The 22,282-nt window shown below is 39.0% G+C and overlaps 1 protein-coding gene across 6 annotated transcripts in view; it reads left to right on the top strand.

Moving 5' to 3' along the window:
- The window catches only part of LOC124802797 (histone deacetylase 6), a 345,030-nt gene that overhangs the window by 249,945 nt on the left and 72,803 nt on the right, over positions 1 to 22,282 (top strand). For all 6 annotated transcript variants that reach the window (XM_047263842.1, XM_047263812.1, XM_047263803.1 and 3 more), the window contains 3 exons: positions 4,970 to 5,165; positions 11,068 to 11,197; positions 17,014 to 18,020. In XM_047263842.1, the coding sequence (XP_047119798.1) occupies positions 4,970 to 5,165; positions 11,068 to 11,197; positions 17,014 to 18,020 (1,333 nt within the window). The remainder of the gene's footprint in view (positions 1 to 4,969; positions 5,166 to 11,067; positions 11,198 to 17,013; positions 18,021 to 22,282) is intronic.

The raw sequence follows: 22,282 nt of genomic DNA, 5'->3' as shown, positions 1-22,282 counted from the left end.
ATAAAGTAAAAATAGAAAGCTCTTTATTTGGTCATTTTGTATTAACTGTAGATTCATTCATATGTCAAAACTATGTTAACAGATCCAAGGTTAATTTATTTTTGTGTAAGACTTCCAGTGACCATACATATTACAGTTTTGCAGTAAACGTCATTTTTGTTGAGGCACTTCGTCATAGCATCACTGGTGCTTATTGATAATGATAATATGTATTGTATCATTTGGCCAGTTGCCTCATTTGAATGTTTTTAAAAAGTTATGTGCAAGCACAACAGCTCTTATCATGCGAACTGTAGGAGAAATGGGATAAGATTGGAGGATTAGAGTGCAAGAAGTGTGGAGGAAAGTAACAGTGGTGAGTGCTGGCTGTGGTAGATTGGTATTAAGAGTATTTCACTACTATGCTGTGGATGGGGAGGAAATTGGAGAAAAGCATCCATGCAGTGCAAGACAGATGATTTAGATTTCACAACAGCCCCTCCCATTCCCCTGTCCTCTCCTGGATTGGAACATCTCGTACCTTCACTCTTGTCTGGAAGTTTCCTATGTCTTGCTATGCACCTGCCCTGCCCTCCTTCCACTCACTTGTAAATAAATGCCTTCCCACACTGTTCAGGCTGTGTCACAACTTGCCTGACATACTGTGGCATTTATAGTGTGTGTGCAACTGTGTTTAAACTGACCTGCAAAAGAACAAGACTTAAGAAAGTTAAGCAAATGTTTATCACTCCTGGCTCTGTGGCACTCAACATTTTCAAAATGATCAGTAGTACGTCTCACGGTAATTGCTAATCGTCCACCTGATGAAATACACTCCTGGAAATTGAAATAAGAACACCGTGAATTCATTGTCCCAGGAAGGGGAAACTTTATTGACACATTCCTGGGGTCAGATACATCACATGATCACACTGACAGAACCACAGGCACATAGACACAGGCAACAGAGCATGCACAATGTCGGCACTAGTACAGTGTATATCCACCTTTCGCAGCAATGCAGGCTGCTATTCTCCCATGGAGACGATCATAGAGATGCTGGATGTAGTCCTGTGGAACGGCTTGCCATGCCATTTCCACCTGGCGCCTCAGTTGGACCAGCGTTCGTGCTGGACGTGCAGACCGCGTGAGACGACGCTTCATCCAGTCCCAAACATGCTCAATGGGGGACAGATCCGGAGATCTTGCTGGCCAGGGTAGTTGACTTACACCTTCTAGAGCACGTTGGGTGGCACGGGATACATGCGGACGTGCATTGTCCTGTTGGAACAGCAAGTTCCCTTGCCGGTCTAGGAATGGTAGAACGATGGGTTCGATGACGGTTTGGATGTACCGTGCACTATTCAGTGTCCCCTCGACGATCAGTGTAGGAGATCGCTCCCCACACCATGATGCCGGGTGTTGGCCCTGTGTGCCTCGGTCGTATGCAGTCCTGATTGTGGCGCTCACCTGCACGGCGCCAAACACGCATACGACCATCATTGGCACCAAGGCAGAAGCGACTCTCATCGCTGAAGACGACACGTCTCCATTCGTCCCTCCATTCACGCCTGTCGCGACACCACTGGAGGCGGGCTGCACGATGTTGGGGCGTGAGCGGAAGACGGCCTAACGGTGTGCGGGACCGTAGCCCAGCTTCATGGAGACGGTTGCGAATGGTCCTCGCCGATATCCCAGGAGCAACAGTGTCCCTAATTTGCTGGGAAGTGGCGGTGCGGTCCCCTACGGCACTGCGTAGGATCCTACGGTCTTGGCGTGCATCCGTGTGTCGCTGCGGTCCTGTCCCAGGTCGACGGGCACATGCACCTTCCGCCGACCACTGGCGACAACATCGATGTACTGTGGAGACCTCACACCCCACGTGTTGAGCAATTCGGCGGTACGTCCACCCGGCCTCCCGCATGCCCACTATACACCCTCGCTCAAAGTCCGTCAACTGCACATACGGTTCACGTCCACGCTGTCGCGGCATGCTACCAGTGTTAAAGACTGCGATGGAGCTCCGTATGCCACGGCAAACTGTCTGACACTGACGGCGGCGGTGCACAAATGCTGCGCAGCTAGCGCCATTCGACGGCCAACACCGCGGTTCCTGGTGTATCCGCTGTGCCATGCGTGTGATCATTGCTTGTACAGCCGTCTCGCAGTGTCCAGAGCAAGTATGGTGGGTCTGACACATCGGTGTCAATGTGTTCTTTTTTCCATTTCCAGGAGTGTATTTCTCATTTGCTGGTTGTGCTTTGTACTGTCATTACCCATATTGCCTGTGGGCCTAATTTAGACTTATTACCTGTGGGCTTAATTTTGACTTTTATAAGTGTTTCCTTGTTGAAAGTATGGCCTGTGGGAATCTTTGTTGGTTTCTCATTTTCTGAGGGAACCAGTGATCAGATATAAAATATTAATAAAAGAGAATATATATAATATCTTCTCTATAATAAGAGGTTCTTCACTGGAATATTTGCTTGTGCAAAAGCTCTAGTTTTTCCCTGAAATTGACTTTCTTTGTTTTCTTGTTTTGGCTGTGTGTAAGCTTTCATCAGATGATTATATCTGTTGATAAGCAGCAGTACTATCTTGCCAGTGAACAGAGTGCTTCTGTGACTTAAGACATTTCTCAACATTGTCTTTTTCCCCCACCCACTCCAAGAATTACAAAATCTGCTGAAATGCAGTCAGCCATGAGTGCAAACAAATGAGAATGTTGACTTCCTGTCAGAAGAGGAATGGTTGGGAGAACAAGCCATGCTCTCCTCTCACAAAGCAGATAGCCTTCACCAGTTTTCTGTGCTGTAGCAGAAACAAAACGGACACTTCGTCATGATGATCATCAATTCCTTCTGCTGTTGAGAGAGCCAGACTCAAGAGTTGGACTAAAGTTAGTGTCTTTACTCATTTCAAAATAACAACACTCTGTATAACAATGCATCACAGTCCGTTGCAACAATGCGTCATTTGCAAAAGTAATTAATTTCAACAGTGAGTGACATCATCCTTCCAGAAGGACATCAGGGTTATCTGGGTTGATGCAACCATAGTTCAAAGTACCTTCCCACTTAAAATAAACTGGAACTTTAAAGTGTCCGCGTTTTACCAACGTTAACTAGCAAAGAAGTACATGTTTCTGTGTTTTGAGTTTCTACGTCCATGGCTGATATCTACATAGCCATGCACAACTTGTTTCTTATAAATCATTGTACTCCCCACAGCTGACATGGCATCAGAGAATAACTTATAAAGAGCACTGGTATATCATTGCAATCATGCAAAGTTACGATCATTGATTTGTAAACATGTTTGTATGCTCTCTTCTGAAATTGAGCTTCACCAGACCTTTTTAGCACCAGTAACCAAAAATAGGGTTCTTTTCGATATTTGCAGAAAATATAGCTATTTTATACTATGTCTGGTAAAATAATTCATCCATATAAAATTCCCTGTCAAATAGCATTATTAGATAACTTCTCATTTTGAGGCAGAATCCATGCCCATATTTGCATTTCTAAATCTACATCTACATCTACATCTACATTTACATTTACATTTACATTTACATAGATACTCCGCAAGCCACCATAGGATGTGTGACGGAGGGTAGCCTGTATCGCTACTTGTCACTTACCCTACTGTACCATTTGCAAAAATAGTGTGTGAAAAACTACTGTCTATATGCAACTGTATGAGCCCTAATTTCTCGTATCTTATCTTTTGTGATCCTTACACGCAATGTATGTTGGCAGCAGTAGAATCGTTTGGGAGTCGGCTTCAAATTCTGGTTCACTAAATTTTCTCAATAGTGTTTCTCGAAAAGAATGTTGCCTTCCCTCCAGAGATTTCCATTTGAGTTCCTATAACATCTATGTGTTGTTCAAACCTACCGGTAACAAATCTAGTACCCCCCTCTGAATTGTTTCGATGTCTTCCTTCAGTTCGACCTTGTACGGATCCCAAGCACTTGAGCAGTACTCAAGAATAGGTTGCTCCAGTGTGCTATATGCAGTCTCTGTTACAGGTGAACCACCCTTTCCTAAAATCCTCCCAATTAACTGATGGCAACCACTTGCTTTCCCTCCCACAGTTCTCACATGCTGGTTCCACCTCATATCACTCTGCTATGTTATGCTGAGATATTTAAACGAATTGATTGTGTCAAGCAGGACACTGGTAATACTGTACCTGAATATTACATGTTTGTTCTTCCTACTCATTTACATTAAATTATATGTTACCACATTTAGGGCTTGCTGCCATTCATCACACCAACTGGAAATTTTATCTAAGTTGTCTTGTATCTTCATACACCAAAGCATCATTAGCAAACAACTGCAGACTTCTTTCCACCCTGTCCGCCAAATCATTTATGTATATAGAGAACAATAGCAGTCCTATCACACTTCCCTGGGATACTCTTGATGATACCGAAGTCTCTGATGAACACTTGCCTTCGAGGACAACATACTGGGTTCTATTATTTAAGAGGTCTTTGAGCCACTGACATGTCTGTGAACTTATTCCGTGTGCTCGTATTTTTGTTAACAACCTGCAATGGGGCACCATGAAAAATGCTTTCCGGAAATCTAGAAATATGGAATATTGCACTTGTGAATTTTTCAGCACCATACTTACCACTACCTTCCTAAACAGCACATGGCATTCAACTTTCTCATTTTGAGACAAGCAGTACAATGCAGTATAGTCAATGCCAATAACACCAAGTGATTCTTTACGGAATGATCATGTTGGGCAAGAGAGACAACTAATACTCCCCCCCCCCCCCCTCCTCCTCTTAGTTATGTATATAGAGAACAATAGTGGTCCTATCACACTTCTCCGGCTCTCTCTCTCTCTCTCTCTCTCTCTCTCTCTCTCTCTCTCTCTGTGTGTGTGTGTGTGTGTGTGTGTGTGTGTGTGTGTGTGTGTGTGTGTGTTTGTTTTCTTATTTGTGATTGTATTAATATAATTTTTACAGAGTTCTTATCCTTGACTGGGATGTTCATCATGGCAATGGCACTCAGCACATGTTTGAGGAAGACCCTCATGTTCTATACATATCACTTCATCGGTATGACAATGGCAGTTTCTTTCCGGGGTCAACAGATGCAAACTACACAGAAGTTGGTGTAGGTCCAGGAAAAGGTTATAATATCAATATACCTTGGAACAAGGTTTGTATTAGTAATTTATAGTACAGGATGATTCATAAGTTGAGAACTATGGGTGAATAACAAAAGCAAAATAAAAGATATTGTTCGAACTGTCTGCCTGTTTACTATTGATCTCCACCAGTAACACTTGGTTTTGCTCCTGCTTAAACAGTGCTGTGGTTTATTTCATGAATAATTTGAAAATCTGTATGGTTCCAGGCTTAAGATGTGCATTCATATTTAAATTCCTACATAGAAAAACTTTATAATCAATGTATTGAATTGCCCGTGATCTTTTAGCTAGAACAAATTTTATCATAGGTGGATAAACAATATTTATTAGAGTTATACACATCAAAAGAAAATGAAATTGAAATAACAAGCAAAATAGCAGAGCAGAATGGCTAGAAGAGAAATGGAAAGCTGTAGAAGTATGCATGAATATGGGGCAGATAGATGCCAGCTACGGGAAAGTGAGACACACCTGTGTGAAAACCAAGAGTTCACTTGGAAAGCCAATGCAAAGAAGTGAAGGCTGAAATATGGAAGGAAAATATACAAAGGAAACAAACTAGAAGACTTGTGTTGTAGGAAGGAAAGAGGAGTAGATAGGAGATGGGGTTTTGTGAGAAGAATTTGATGGATCACTGAAAGATCTGGACTAGTCAACAGCCCCACAGAATTACTGAGATCCTTGGCAGTAGCCTGACATAACTATTCCACCTCATATGCAAGGATGTGAGGCAGGTGAGATACATTCAGACTTTAAAAAAGATTGCATTAAACCCAATTCCAAAGAGAGCAGGAGTTGAATATTACTTAACTATCAGTTTAATAAGTCATAGCTTCAAACTGAAGATGAGTTTGGATTCTAGAGAAGTGTAGGAATATGATTTACATGGTAGGTTGAAAAAAGGCTGACCTACATTTACAGAATATGTAGATTTAGACAAAGCTTTTGGCAATGTTGAATGGATTACATGCTTCGAAATTTTGAAGGTAGCAGGTCTAAGATACAGGGAACAATTGGAACAATGGGTTATATGCAACTTGCATAGAACCCAGACTGCTGTCATAAGAGTTGAAGGATAAAAGAACAGCAGCCATTGAGAAAGAAGTGAGACAGGAGAGCAGCCTATCCCCAGTGTTGTTTGATCTGTACATTGAACAGTCTGTGAAGGAAACCAAGGAAAAATTTTGAAATAGAATTAAAGTTGAGGGAGAAGATATAAAAATTAAGGTATGCTGATGTCGAGGGAGGAGATGCAAAAACTAAGATGTGCTGATACCAGTGGAACTGAGGAGATGCAAGAGACTTGCTGAAAGAGCAGGATGAATGGACTGGATAGTGTCTTGAAAAGAGGTTATTGGACAAACAGAGAGAAAGTGAAACAATGTAATTGAACATAGTCAATCTACTGTATTTACCCGAATATAAGATGACCCTGAACGTAAGACAATCACCCCCTCTTTTTTTTTTAAAAAGGATCCTTGATTAAAATTTATTTTTTTACATATTCTTACTAATTGAAGTTCCAAACTTTTACTAACGTAAGGTGTCTGCCTAAAAAGTTACTGTTACAGTTGTTCTAAACATATGCCATTTAATGGTTGTCTGCATTTTCTTAATACAAAGAGAAATAAACAAAAAGAAATTGTTTTCCTTAATCTTCATCGTAACTGTCTTTTGTTTGGTTAGCCTGTCTGTGGTATCAATGGTATCACTATTTTAAATAATAATCATCATCATCATCATCATCATCATCCTAACAGTACAGCTGTAAAACTTATATCTTCGATATAACAAATATTTGGCTGTTTCTTCCAAATAAATTGTGATTTCTGAGGTTGTGGTTACGGTGGGGCACAACTATTTTTTCTGAATAAATTGTGGATTTCACTTTTTTACTGACGTGAGAATGTTGCTGTGTTTCTTGCTTCTAAATACATCATCTGCCCACCACTCTCTCATTGGCTGTGTAGAACCAGCAGCTGATGCATCCCCTATCGTTCTTGTCATACCAGATGGCGAGAGTTGACAACATTGCTGTGCGAAACACATAAGCACACTGCTACCTTCAACCTAGACATTCACCATCTGCTGCAGAAGTGTACACTGTTGTCGAGTATTTGTCCAATTTTGAAGTCAGTTTGATTCAGAGTACAAATGAATTCAGGCAAACTGCAGTTTATACATGGTAGATGTCAATAAAAAGCGAACGTATGCATTGTAGATAGTTGGCAACACAATGAAATTTGCTGCCTGCTCAACACTCCCCGCCTCGCATTCATCATCATAGTTCTCAATTCTCAATGAAGTTGATGTCACTGTTCTCCCTCCAACCCTTCTGTAATGGTGTGCTTGAGCTAGTGTGGAACACGGGAGTCAGTATCTTATAGTGTGCAGGTCATATGTAGAAGCAGCAGCTAATACATAAATGAAAGAACACAATCACAATTCAGTCCAGTTCTCAGACTTCCACTTGTCCCATGATCTAGTCACATCTGTTGGTACTGTCTACATAATGGGTCTTTCTGCTGCAACTTATTTTTGCAATAATAATTGCAGTCAGTTTATATGATTAATTTCATATCTTAAACATTTAATTCTGAATTAATTTTCTTTCTCATTTAATCTGACTGTCACCATCTTGTTCTAAAGCTGGAAACATTCTCTCATGGTATTCAAAGATGTGAAGAGTGACTGAATTTCTCATTTGCAACCCACATGGTAAATCATTAGAGTTTCTCATAACCAAATAAAGTATTAACTTGGATTCAGAATCAAGTAATAGCTTTTGAATGACAAGATTTTAGCCTTTAGAAATTAGCTTTACTTAAAAAGCAGATAAATGTATGTATGCAATATCCATACATATATGAGAACTTTTACTGCAGACCTGTTCAAATGCAACAAAAGTTCGTAAGTTAATAGAATTTATGCTATTTCCTCCTGTGTAGTTTTTAAGCAGATCATTAGAATATTGTTGTGGCTAGTTCATAGTTTTGCGAGTATCCCGTGCACTGGCGCCACGAGTTGAATGTCACGTGATTGTTCGATGAAGGTCGATACTGTATCTATCACAGGAGTGCTTCTGCGTATCTGGAAATCTTGAGCCTATTTGAACTCGAGTATTGTTTTCTAAGCCCTACCCTATGGAATCCTTGAAAATAAATTTGTACGAAAATGCAAAAGCCAAAGCTTCATCTGTAAATGTAAGATAACCCCTATATTCATCCATTAAACAATGTAAAAAATGTTGACCTTAGCAGCAATAGTTTAATTTGCGAATATAAGATGACCCCCTATTTTTCGTATGACGAATTTGGGAAGAAACCTAGTCTTATAATTGGGTAAATATGGTAAATCAGGCACAGGCACTGCTGAGAGAATTAGGTCAGAAAATACACTAAAGGTGGTAAATGAAACTTTTTATTTTGACAACAGAATAAGTGACAATGGCCGAAGTAATAAGGATATAAAATTTACAAATAAAAGTGTATAAATAATCTGATGCTGCATGTTTCAGAATAAAAAAAAAAACTTTATTTTTTACATGAAGAATTAATTATAATGAATTTTATATAAGATTGGTGCCAATTTTTTGATTACTGACCAAAAGCAAAATGTTTGACTTTGTCAATTTGTAATTGTGGATGAGAATAGAGTCCACCGCTTCAAGGCAGAAGTGAAACAGCTATTGTAGCAGTGGGTTGGAGAAAGCCCTCCACCAAATGAAGTCTGTTTCATGTACCTGAAAGATTGTGGGTAGTGTTTTCTAGAAGGCTCGAGGTATTATTCTTAGTTGTTATGTTAAGAAGAGTTAAAAAATAAGAGGCAAATACTACGGAAATCTATTGGGCCAATCGGATTGAAAAATTGTGAGAAGAGGTGTGATGTGTCCACAGAATGGATTTGGTGTTGGAAAACCGAGAGATTTGAAATATGGATTCTTAGAACATTCGCCTTATTTACTACAGTTGTCATTCTCTTGAATTTTTTATGTATTGACACATCGAAAGAAAGTTATGATGGTAAAATGTTTTTAAGTACAATGAAACAATTAACAATAGCCACAGATGGATATATTGTTGACATTGTGGTAATATAGTTCAGGCATGGGATAGAGCCACAAGTTTCTGTGGCCAGTATCAGTAAAATATTTCTGTGTGTACTACTGCGTCTTCTTATAAAATATTTAACATTCAACTAACTGACCTAGTAAGTATTTTATAAGACGACAGTACACCCAGAATGATTTTGAAGAGACTGGACAGAGTACATGAACAATGTCATACAATGAGTTCCATTTTGACTACGTGAAACAGTCTTTACACAAAATTAGCAATCTTTGAACTTGACCTAATTTATATTAGTTTATTGTGGCTTTCTCACTGGTATTTCAGTTTCAAAAGTTTCTTCATTGAGACTAGAAGTGTACCGTCAAACAGGGTGATTTTGGACACCGGGTCGAATTCGGACAGTATGGCTTATTTGCTCTATGCCACTGCATAGAAACAAAGAGTTACCTATTTTAACGCCTGTGCGCCAGTTATTTTAAGCACAAGATTGCATTTATCGCTTTCAACAACTTTTATTTTATGTCAATTGTTTCCCTAGGTGAATAACTGACAAACAGTCTCAGTGTTAAACATCCATGCGTTATCGTAAAGTGGAAACTTTCTATTGTTGCGTAGAATGGGAAGTTATTGTAACCGTAATTGTTGATGTGCTACGTAGCTAACAGCATTGAGACAATTTATGTAAAAGTTGGTCGAGTTTCTCGTGCAAGGTTATAAAATAACGACGGTTTTTATAAAACTGTGTACTGTATGGGGTGATTTCAGGCAATGCCGAGAACATATAAGTGCAGGAGAGTTGCTACAGTATGGTGTAATTATGACTTGGAACTTTTAGATAAAGCTGTTCGTGATATTCAGAGTGGTAAATTATCGTACAGAAAAGCGTGTGATTTGTATGGTATACCTAAATCAACCCTACAAAAAAAAGTGCAGGAAGCACATCCGAAAAAAATGGGAGGACAGCCAGTGCTAAATAAAGAAGAAGAAGAAATGTTGAAGCAAGGTATCTTGAGGGCTGCTTGTTGGGGATTTCCCTTCATTAAATTCTGTATTAGATATTTAGTTAAAGGCTACCTTGATAAATCTGGCCAAAAAGAGAAGAAATTTCGTAATAATTTGCCAGGAGAAGAATGGGTACATTTATTCCTCAAACGACAGTCAGAAGTTCTTTCCGTTTGCTTAACAAGCTCGTGCAGAAGTGAACAAAGAGACTGTTAAGATTTTTTTCTCCAATATCAAGGCAAAGCTGGAAAGTCTCCCACCTAGCAACATGATCAACTATGATGAAACCATCATTCCGTATCACTTATTCATAACAAAGGACTACCTTAAAATGTGTAAAACGTCACCAAAATCAAATAAAAAACATGTAGAAATTAAAAGAAGAAGAAGAAAGGGCAGTAACTGTCCAAATTCACCCTATATATACTGTAACTTCGGACAGATATTTAAAAAACACATGTGTCCGAAATCATCCCAATCCATGGGGTGACTTCGGGCACTTTATTTAACTGCCTCAGATAAATATACCTACACATACACTTTCTGGTTCTGGGATATTTTATTTGTTACCCTACCACTTCCATAACAATCAATTAAATCTAACAATATATACGAAAGTTACAATCAAAATAACGACAAAACCGTCCGAAATCACCCTGTTTGACAGTGCTCCCATTTCATCGTGATGCTGACATTGTACCATTTAAATCGTGCAACAGATAAATATATTCAACTGAATTTATACATGTAATACAATTAGGCAACTGAACCAGTAGTACAATCATCATCTTTTTGTAGCTACATCTTTCATTTGATTCTTACTGATTTGTTTTAAAAGCGTGGAATGGGTGATGGAGATTACGTCACGGCGTTTCACCAGGTAGTGCTTCCTGTGTGTTATCAGTTCAACCCGGAACTGGTACTTGTCTCTGCTGGCTTTGATGCTGCTATTGGTGATCCATTAGGAGGTATAAAGACACACTTTAATAATTTTCACTTTAGTGTTTTTTTTAATTGCTTTGTCGCAGCTAACTAGTTCTTTAGGCAGCCATGACAGTATTAATCATGTTAGGGTGTTATTGCCTTACATTTGTAAATTTATTGAACACAAAAAATCAAGAGTCCATGCCTTTTATAACAATTTTACCTCAAAGTCGCGATTTTAATTTCTTTAATATATAATTTCATCTGATGTCATCATCAGATTCTTTATGTGTGTTTATTCTGATACGTTGTAGCCAGTGAGATATACATACACGAGTAATTAAATAAAATAAAATTGCGATCTTTATGGGATAAAAAGTTATGTTTTTAAGTCACAAAATAAAGTATACACAGTTATGATACCTCTTTTAGTTGTATTTCAACTTGCATACCAATTTTATCAGTACTTTCCACTCTTTCTTACTCTCTCATCTGTCTACCTACCGACCTACCTACCTACCTACCTACCTACCTACCTACCTACCTCTTTTTTCAGCTGAATGATAGCTGCTGACAAAATTTCTCATCCAACTCTGTTATATTTTGATAAACAGAAGACTGGAAGTGAGTTTTATCACAGAACAGACTGAAATGTGCAGCTTTTATGTTATAGTCTCTAAGGAAACTAAAAAGTGAGAACATAAGGGCCCAGTTTGGTGTGCTTGGATTAAAATAACTAGGTTTCAATGAGTTGAGTGGTAGGGGCCAGATGCTGACCAGTTGTCGTTCCCTCTGTGTTACTGAAAATAGGTACAAGTAGAGCCTTGTCAAGCAAAGCCAGGTGCATGCTGGCAATACTGTCCCTTAGCGCTGCAATCCATCAGTCAGAAAGTTATCAAATAAAGGAAAGTCCATGTTGGAATATCAAATATCAACAATATTATGAAAAGGATAAATTGCTGCTCATCATATGTATAACATTTTGAGCTGCAGTCCTCATACAAGGCTTGTTGATACCCAGCTGAATACGACAATGTGCATAATATCTGGCACAATCAGATCTACTCCAGTTTATTGGCTTCCACTGTTAACCAGTATAATGCCTCCTGATCTACGCAGATGTACTGCCCTTATGGACAAGATCTCCAGGAATTCTAACCTACCCGTGCATAGCGACCTGCCACTTTTAAATCGCAAGAGACTGAAATCACGTCATCCAACTCTGTGCGATGCTGCTGACATGGTTGCTAAGAATTTCAATCCTCTTGAAGAATGGAAAGGTCGGTGGGAAGCAGTGACAGATGTGAACCTGCATAACATCTTCTCAGGTGCTAAACTTCCAAGTGGATTCGACTTACCACACAAGACGTGGTCTACTCTCAACAGAATCCGTACTAGCCATGGGCGATGCAGGGATGCTCTCTTTAAGTGGAAGAAGCTGCCTGATCCAGCTTGTGACTGCGGGGCTCCATACCAGACTGTTCACCACATTGTCAGTGAATCCAGGATTCGAGCCTATCACGGCACCAAAGAGGACTTCCTGTAGCAACTCCAGATGCAGTGCACTGGATTGAAGGACTGGATATTCAGTTGTAAAGACAAACTTAAGTTTCTTGTGTGTCAATATGTACATATGTATATGTAATTTCATGATATGTCTGTATTAGCCATACGCTAAATAATGAGCTGCAGCAGACAGGCAACACATTCAGCTTACGGCTAAAGCCTTCTTCAGAACCCCCCCCCCCCCCCCCCCCCCCCACACACACACACACACACACACACACACGTCCTGCTGGACATCAGGCTGGTTGTCGTACCAATATAAAAAACTATGCAATGATTTCGGCAGTGCTTGTATGTGACATTGTGGCTGCTTTTGGAGGTGGCCCAGCCTCTTGCACTTATGTCCTCCGCAGGGATGTGATCTCTTTGGCAAGGGGTTGGGATTGCGAGCAGCATACAGATGGACTAAGATGATGTGGAGGTTGAATGGCGGACACAACCCCACATTAGGAGGGTGGGAAGGGCCTTGGGTAGGTTCTTCATCATTTCAGAGCTCGATCATAGATAATGAAAACCCTGATGCAGGATGTGGTTCAGTTGTTCCAATCCAGGGTGTTTTTAGATGATGAAGGGTGCACTAATTTGCAGTTGCTTGGAGAATTGGAGTGTGTGGGGGATATGGCACGGAAATCTTTGTTCAGACTATGCCTGGAGGTAGAGCCTGTCTAAGAAGGGCCTTGTGAGCCCAAAGCATGCTGGGCAAGGGAGTTCTTGTCACAGCAGATACTCCATCCCCAGGTGACCATGTTGTACGGGAGGGATTTTTTGGTGTGCAATGAATGGCAGCTGTTGAACTGCAGGTACTGTTGCTGGGTTGAATGTGGCCAAAGGTGTGGATGGAACCATCAGAGAAGAGATGGTCAGCATTCAGGAAGATGGCACGTTTGATTAAGGAGGACCAGGTGAGAGAAAGTGTTGAAGTTGTGAAGAAATGAGGGAAAGTTGTCCTGGCCCTGGGTCCAGATCATGAAGATATCATCATTGGCCTGAACCAGACCCAGAGTTTAGGGTTTTGGGACACTAGGGATGGTTCTCTAAATGACATATGAACATGTTGGCATAGGAGTTGGACGTACTGCAGATTTGTTTATGTGGCTTTCTTTCAAAGGCCACGTAGTCGTGTCTTAGGGCAAAGTTAGTAAGGTGTTTGAGGAATGAGGTAGTGGGTTTGGAGTCTGAAGGATATTGGGGGAGGTAGTGTTCACTAGAGGCAAGACCATCGGCATGAGGGATGCTGGTTTATAGGGAAGTGGCATCAATAGTGACAAGCAGGAATGCAGAAGACAAAGGAGTGGGACAGCCGAGGGTCAGTGAAATTAGTCGTTGGTATCTTTGATGTAGGAGGCTAGATTTCAAGCAATTGGTTGGAGGTGCCGGTCAGTGATGCCCAAAATTCTTTCAGTGGGGGCACAATAACCATCTACAATGGGGTGTCCAGTATTGTTGGGTTTATGGATTTTGAGGAGCATCTGGAACTGGATGTGTGGGTGCCACAGGGAAATGTATTCAGGGAAATGTATTCAGGGGAGAGGTTCCGGGAATTGCCTAGTAATCTCTCTGGCAGAGTTTATAAGTGAAAGAATCAGTTGGCAGAAGCTTTCTGCCAGGTAGTCACTGTGATTCATAACAACAGTGGTGGAACCTTTGTCAGTAGGTAGCATGATTAGGTGAGGATCTGTTTTGAGGCTGTGTATGGCTGTCCTTTCTTGTGCTGGAAGGTTGGTGTTCTTAGGAAGAGATCTATAGAAGGATGGTGACACCAAGTTGGAGGTAAGTAATTCCTGGAGGATGACTAGTCAGTGCTTAGGTGGGAGGCAACAGAGGAGGATCACCGTTGGGTGGCGATATGAACTGCAAGTGGCAGGTCCAGGTTTAGTGTTAGGATTTGGTTGGTGGGACTGGTGACAAAGAAGTGTTTCCATTGCAGGAACTGATAGGAGGAGAGTGGGTCTTTGACAAGTCCATCGTGGTTAAATTTGGGTGTAGGCCTGAAAGTGAAGCCTTTGGAATGGAATCCCTTTCCCTGGCTGAAACCTAGACCCACATCCCATTCCTTAAATGCTGCCTAAACCATGGACCATGTACCATCGCACCCATGGATCTTTTTCCTTTCTCTGCTACCCCCCCCCCCCCCCCCCCCCCCCCCCCACCTCTCCTGTCCCACAGCCTCCCGATGCTTTGCCGGGCAGCCTTGTCCTGGTGCTGTCTAGTCTCTGCATTCTCTGCCAGACAGCATTCTTCACTCCCCCCCCCCCCCCCCCCCCCCCCCCCCAACCATACCTTGCCATCCCTTCCCCTTCTCTACCCCACTCCAGATTGTTGCTTTAGTTCAACACCACACAGCAACTCAAGCTATGACTCTGCTCTTAAAAGAAGTTACAGTGACACTTCCACATATTTAAGTGAGGAATATCACAGTGTGCAGTCAGATTAAGTCTGGGGAGAGTTTATTTTTTACTACATACGTAAACAATGTACAAGATTTATTAATTCCATTCTTTTTAAATTGTATCATTTTGGATTAAATATCAATAACTTAAGAGTGCAAATCATAAAACCTGAAGAATTTGAAGCAAGATTTTTCACTACAAATATAGACTACAGTGCACGCGTTTCTGAATGCATATCTGTACACATTGTCCACTTAAATGGATGGATAGATGTCACTACGGTGTGCTGCACTTCAGCATTTTATAGTGTAGCACAGATATTGAGCAGGAGTTTTGAGCCATGTTTCTTTGAACTGGATCACCAGCTTCAGTGACAACATGCATTCAAATGTGTCACAGCTTCTTCAGTTTCTTTGAAATCATGTCCCCATTCCACAAGCAGTGTAGGTCATACAAGATAGAAATATAAGATGAAAATAGAGAATCCACAGACTGCAACTTACATGTCTTTTGTTATTTATGTAATCAATTTCAAAATGTTCAGTTTAATCTCCAGATGTTCTTGTAACAAGAAAACTCTTTACTTAAGGACAGTCTACATGTCATAATTATGAACATAAACTTCAATTATGAAATAATTACTGACATTTTATCATACTCCATTTCATTAGCAATAACTATGTTTTGGTACTATTTTACAAAATAGCATATGTTTATATATGATAACTAAAACATTACATTTGCACCACCAATTGTTCTGTGCCATATGCCTCAGACTGGCAGTCACAAAAAGAAAGGAAAAGATTAAAACAGTTTTTATTTGTGTAAAGTTAAGGAAATTTATTTAAGAGGTCTAAAGTTCTAGTGATTTAATACAAGTAACATTAATTCTGCTTTAAGAATGCATTCCACACTTATTTCAGAAACTACTGGTTAAACTTTAATCAGACTTGCACTTTTATTTAGCAAATTATATCCAAAAGAACTGCATAACTCATGAGAAATGGTTAGCTCAGATGGCAAGCAAATGCTTAAAAAAAAAAAAAAAATTCTAAAGTTCTGAAAGGTGAAAGGAATGTGTAGGAGTGCTGTATAAAGGAAACGAACGTGAAGACAATATAACAGAAAGAGAAAAGGAATTAGGAAAAGATGAGATGGGAGACATGGTACTGCAAGAAGAATTCGACGAAGTACTGAAAGGTCTAAGCTGAAAAAAGAAACGCAGGCATGCACTCTAAATTATTGATAGGCTACGCAAGGGAGAACCGTTTACGGCAAAACAAGTCATTTACATGAAACCGGCAAAATACCCTCAGACTGCAAGGAGAATATAACAACTCCAGTTCCAACCAAGGCAGTTGTTGACAGGTGTGAATGCTATCGAACAGTCATTTTCATAAGTCATGTTTACGAAATACCAACATGAATAATTTACAAAAAAATGAGAAGATGTGTAGAAACCAACCTTGGGCTAGATCATGTTGGGTTCTGGGGAAGTGTAGGAACATGAGAGACAAGGCAAACCTACCAATTGTAGCTGTCCCAGATTTTGCGCAAAAGTACTTATGATCGGGTGCTCCAGAGTGTTTGTCGTATAGGCGCTATTGTCCATTCCAAACTCTCACAACTACTATAATCATATGTCTGGCTATGGAGTCAAATGCCCTCTTAAAATAAGTAAATGCTCATGATATACTTTTACTATCTCCAGTTAGCATGTTGGGGTTTTGATCAGAGCCTTAATGATAAAGATCTGTCTGTTACTGAATTTAGCATATAGCCCCCTCCCCCGTACACACACACACACACACACCCACACACACACACATCATTTTAAAGTTTGAAAACTGTTATTTATATCTCACTAATAATTCATATGTAATTTTTTGTTTTTCTCATTACAGGTTGTAAAGTAACACCTGAAGCATATGGTCACATGGCGCATTGGCTGTCTTCATTAGCAAATGGCAAAATAATTTTATGTTTAGAAGGCGGATACAATATTACATCAATCTCCTATGCTATGACACTTTGCTCAAAAGCTCTTCTTGGTGATCCTTTACCACCATTACAAGCAAAGTTAGCTCCTAGCCAGAGTGCTATAAATACAATTCGCAATGTTGTAAAAGTTCAGAGTAATTATTGGTCTTGTCTTAGATTTGGAGTTTCTTTCCTTGATCAGCAGTACTTGACTGACCATATGAAAGCAGTGGGAGATACTGATGTGGTAAGCAGCTGTTCACAATGCAAAGAAGAAATGTCAGCACAGATTCCCAATGCCAGTTCGATTTCATTGGAAGATACATTTGCTAGAATAAACTTAAGAGAGGAAGTGGCACTACACTATTCAAAATCTGCATCTAGTCACATAACAACCAAAGATAACTACTTAAATGATAGCAATTATTTCTCAAGTTCTGGTGAAGACAAGTCTCCAGACAGTCCTATGGACTTTTCAGGAACAAGTTCACTTATAAGCCCAATTTCTTCTCCAGGAGACTGTAACCCATCTTGGTCTCTTAGCCCACCAGTCAGTGTCACAATACCAGAGAATGTTTGTAATGAAACAGTTGTAAACACACAGTTTTCCGACAAAATTGAAGCTGAACTTGAACTAGATGAGAAAAACAGAAATGTAGCAAGAAAAAATTCTGAACTTTCACTTTTGTCAGATTTAGGACATGATAGCAATGAGAATCCAATCACAGAAAAACATCCAAAAGGTATAGGAGATACTGAAGTATCACTTCGCAGAATGGCAGATAATAATACAAGCAGCAGTGGAAGCAACTCCCAACAAGCTGGGGCAAGTAATTCTGCAGATGGTGGTGATGCTGCTGATTCTTCTGCTGCATCTGGGTCGAGCAGCAGACCACGTCGTCTTGTGGACTACTTAGCTGAAAATATGCAGGTGAGAACACTACATTTTTGGTTTTACAACATTATCATAATTTGTAAATTTAAAATGTCAAAGGTAAGTGGGCACATGGGGTGGGAATAGTCATACATTTGAAATTACTTTTGGTAAGTTAGTCACATGTTCTGTAGGTCTTTTGTATGAAATTATGGAAACTATGTAGAATGAGTTAATTGTTAATGAATGTGAAAGGCATTTTTGACAAAGAAACGTTGTGTGAGACCTTGTTCTCTTATTTTACATATTGCACATCCTGTAGTTTACATTCTGTAACACAAGAAATATAAGGTTTTATGTACCTGTAACCATGACAGTGCTCAAACAGGCAGAGCTTATCCCTTTTTTATATTTTAAGAAAAAACTTTTTATTTTTAAAGAGAATATTCAAATTGAAGTTGTACATTATTTTCTATAGTTATCATTATAATTTGTGACTGATTCTGTTTTAGGCTAAGAATAAAGTAATGTAAAACTGTGTTTCTCTTTAATCATCAGTCGTGAATGCAAACAGTGTAGTGCTTGGAGATAAATTTCATAAATTTTCCATATACAGGTTTCTGACATTTGTCAATCATCTTGTTTACATGTTTTGAAACATTAAAATCTACACTTCTTACTTGCTGGTTTGTCTTCATTATTTGACCCAGTGCTTGCTTATTATAGGTAATACTTTTTTGGCACCTATTTTTCATGTTTTCGTATCATGGTTCTCAACTAACACAATGGGGAACCGCTCACAGCTGTTAACTTCCTCTTTAAATGCTTGTATGAATTTATTCCAATGTAGTTCAATGTATCGTAAAAATAATTGCCTTGGTCATTTCCATGAGGCCACTTTCATTTAATATTTCCTAGTCAGCTGGTCAGTATTTTCACTCCATATTTAGTTTTATTTTATAATTACAGAGTTTCTGGAAGACATTTTCAATCATTTCTAAGAGCTACACTAGAATGAAGTGTATTAAGAATGAGAGAATTTTTATTTTTAGTGTGTTGTTGAATGAACAAGGTTGTCTCATTGTGTTTCATCACAGTAGTCTCACCCAGTTGTGTTTTTCATGTTGTTACTGAAGTTGGTGTCTTTTCACATATGCTTCACTGTACCAACAAAGCTAATACCCTTATTCGTTGTGATGTGTCACAAGCTTCTTAGCAACATATTGGAAAGGGTTTAATTCTGTGGTTGATGTTCATCCTTTCCCAGATATATAAACCTGTTGAGCAGATATTTGGCTTCACAACAACTGCTAATCAAAATTTGATGCTGAATTTATCCAGATTATTAGCCAAATAGTGTGTAAAAGTGTGTGTGTGTTTAGTAGTAAATAACTGTTTGTCATTTGTAATATTTTGTCGTGGACTATAAACAAGGGAATAGTTTTTATTATGGTTCCAGACTTGTGGCACTAAATAAAACTTCTCTATTATGAATCTTATTGATCTTCTTTCACTTATAACAAATTGTAAAAATTTCGTAACACACCTAAATCTATCCCCTATTGCAACTTTGCTGACCTGTTCTGATTCACCACAAGTCTCGTATATCTTCTTCTCCTAATAATCTCTAGGTTATTGTATTGTGTTTAAATACTTATTAAATAATTCAACACACCACTGCTGAGTTTACTTTTCATTTCATTCACATTTATTGCAACCAGATATGATCATGATCACCACTTTGCTTGTAATGAATTACATAAATTTAACAACACAGATCAATAAGCTCCATAGCTTAAGAGTGGCCTAATAAAAATTCACAAATGGTTCATAAAACAAACATAGTAACTTTCCTCTTTGAATGCTAGCTGCCAACTGACTGACATACAACTGTGCATACTGAATGATGGAAAATGACTGGATCTACTAACTTCATGCATGATGCCCATTTAAAAAGATGTGTGTGGGAGAGAAATTACAAAGTGTTAAAATAGAAAGCTCATATATCTTAAATATTAATGTAAAATAAAAATAGAAAATACATCAACATATTAGGAAGTGAAGTAAATCAGTTTAACTATGAACTGTATTCTCTTAAACTGGTATAAATAATTAGTCAGTAGTATGAGGCAGAAGTTTTGGTGCACACTTAGATCTACCAAAGCCCATCAACGATTTTCTGGAAACTTAATTCTCTAATTTAACTGTTTCATAAATTGACATATTATTCAAGGAAAATTTACGTTTCTGATATCACAAAATTTAAGGCTGACATGCAATAACATTGGATTTTTTAAAGGATTACATTTTAAGATTTGAGCTTTCTAAAATGTAGTTTTGATGAGAAATAACATTTGAAGTACTAAGTTTTAGGAAAAGATAATACATTCTTTAGCAAGAAGAGAATGGTGGATGTTAATTTTTTTTAAAGGAGGTATTCACAAGTTTAGTCACAAATTGACTATTGTCATTGTTGGCCTGAAATCAATACATTGAGTAATTGAGTTTAGCAAATTTTATTGTGAATAAGAATGTATGAATTATATGTAATCATGGTGTATGCATTATGTGTAGAAAAGATAAAAGAAAATGGAAAAAAATTATATATTGAAGGAGTGGGATTACAACAAGTAGACACACTCCACTTAACTAGAATTCATTAGTTCTGTTGTTCCTATTGTGAAAGAACTATGCCCACATAAATTCTTCACATAAATTTGCAGTAATTTTCTTTTGATATGTTTATGGTGTCAACTTTTCCTTACACCTCTTACTGTCAACCATTCATTACCATGTTGTACACTTTCTAGATAATTTCTTCAGTGATTACAATTTTGAGACTTTCTCCATGAGTATAATCATCAAGAAAACACTTCACCATTTCAATGTACTGATCAATTTCATAACTAAGACATAATGCATTTATGCTAAAGCTGCAATTTATTGTCTTCCAGCTGACTAGTTGTGAGCATTTGTTGTGGCTGTATTTAATTGAACAGGGTTCAACTTAATGAAAAAAATCATAACTTTGGTGTAGATTTGTAACGTTCTTCACATAATGTACAACTACATTGGGTCATTCAAATTTAATAACTGTTGAAATGGAAGAAACAGACTCCATATAAAGATTCATCTATGTGGCAAGGGTAGATTGCTGCTCACCACAAAGAGTAAGGATTGAGCTGCAGACAGGCAGAGTGAAAGAGAATGCTAGAAATTTTCAGCTTTCAGACTAAATCCTTTATCAGAAGTGGAACACACACACACACACACACACACACACACACACACACACACACACACACACACACACACACACACAGAGAGAGAGAGAGAGAGAGAGAGAGAGAGAGAGAGAGAGACTCTGTCATCTCCAGGTTGTAAGGAGACTGCAGTCAGACCTTAGTGCCCAAAGATGACAGTGGCCATGAGTGTATGAGTTGTGCTTCTTCGAATGTATGTGATTTTTCTACTTCTGATTAAGGACTTATTCTGAAAGTTGAATATTTGTTGCATTATTTTTCATTGTGCCTGTCTGTAACTCAGTGCCTCCTCTATGTGGTGACTATCAGTCTATCTATATTGTTATTCCATCTCGGACTCTCAGTTGTTAGGATGAGTTTCTGTTGATGATGAACCCTGTAAAAAAAATAATTTCATGAATGCATGGTATTCTGTTTTGATGTTCAGTTGTTAGAATGAGTTTCTGTTGATGATGAACCCTGTAAAAAAAATAATTTCATGAATGCATGGTATTCTGTTTTGACCGTTTGAATAAAAAGACAGACAGCACAACTGCTTCAATGATCTATATGCTGAAAACTATTCCACAACTCATTTTGCCACTTGACTTTGATCATTTCAAAGCATGTATCAATAACAAATACAAAATTTCTTCAATCTCAGTATTGTATCTGGGGCACACCAAGTGTTTTTCTCCTTGCCTTGAGCTAATAAACTAAAAAAAAATTTAAGTACTAATCTGAAACTCTTGGTTCAAGAATAGAAAACGCTTGTCAACAGAGGTAGTTAGTGTCATTGAAAGTCTTTTCGGGTTTGCTGCCGGATCCTAAAATCAACTTGACTCGATATTTCGGCGATCCAACTGTTCGCCATCTTCAGGAAATGCTGCTTCTGCTGATGAGTCCCGCTGAGAACTGATGCAAGATTGCAATTCGACGTCCTATATAGGCCACCGTTCAGTACACGGCGCATGCGCCGCCCATCACGGTTTATGACTTCCAAAACAGGGAGGTGGCGTCGCCCTTAGTGAAACACTGCTGGCAACGATATATCGCAATCAAGGCCGCACCGAAGAA

Source organism: Schistocerca piceifrons, chromosome 1 (genome assembly GCF_021461385.2).
Source record: "Schistocerca piceifrons isolate TAMUIC-IGC-003096 chromosome 1, iqSchPice1.1, whole genome shotgun sequence".
Taxonomy (NCBI): domain Eukaryota; kingdom Metazoa; phylum Arthropoda; class Insecta; order Orthoptera; family Acrididae; genus Schistocerca; species Schistocerca piceifrons.
Note: the sequence above shows the minus strand (reverse complement) of the source record. Positions and strands in the feature narration are given on the sequence as shown.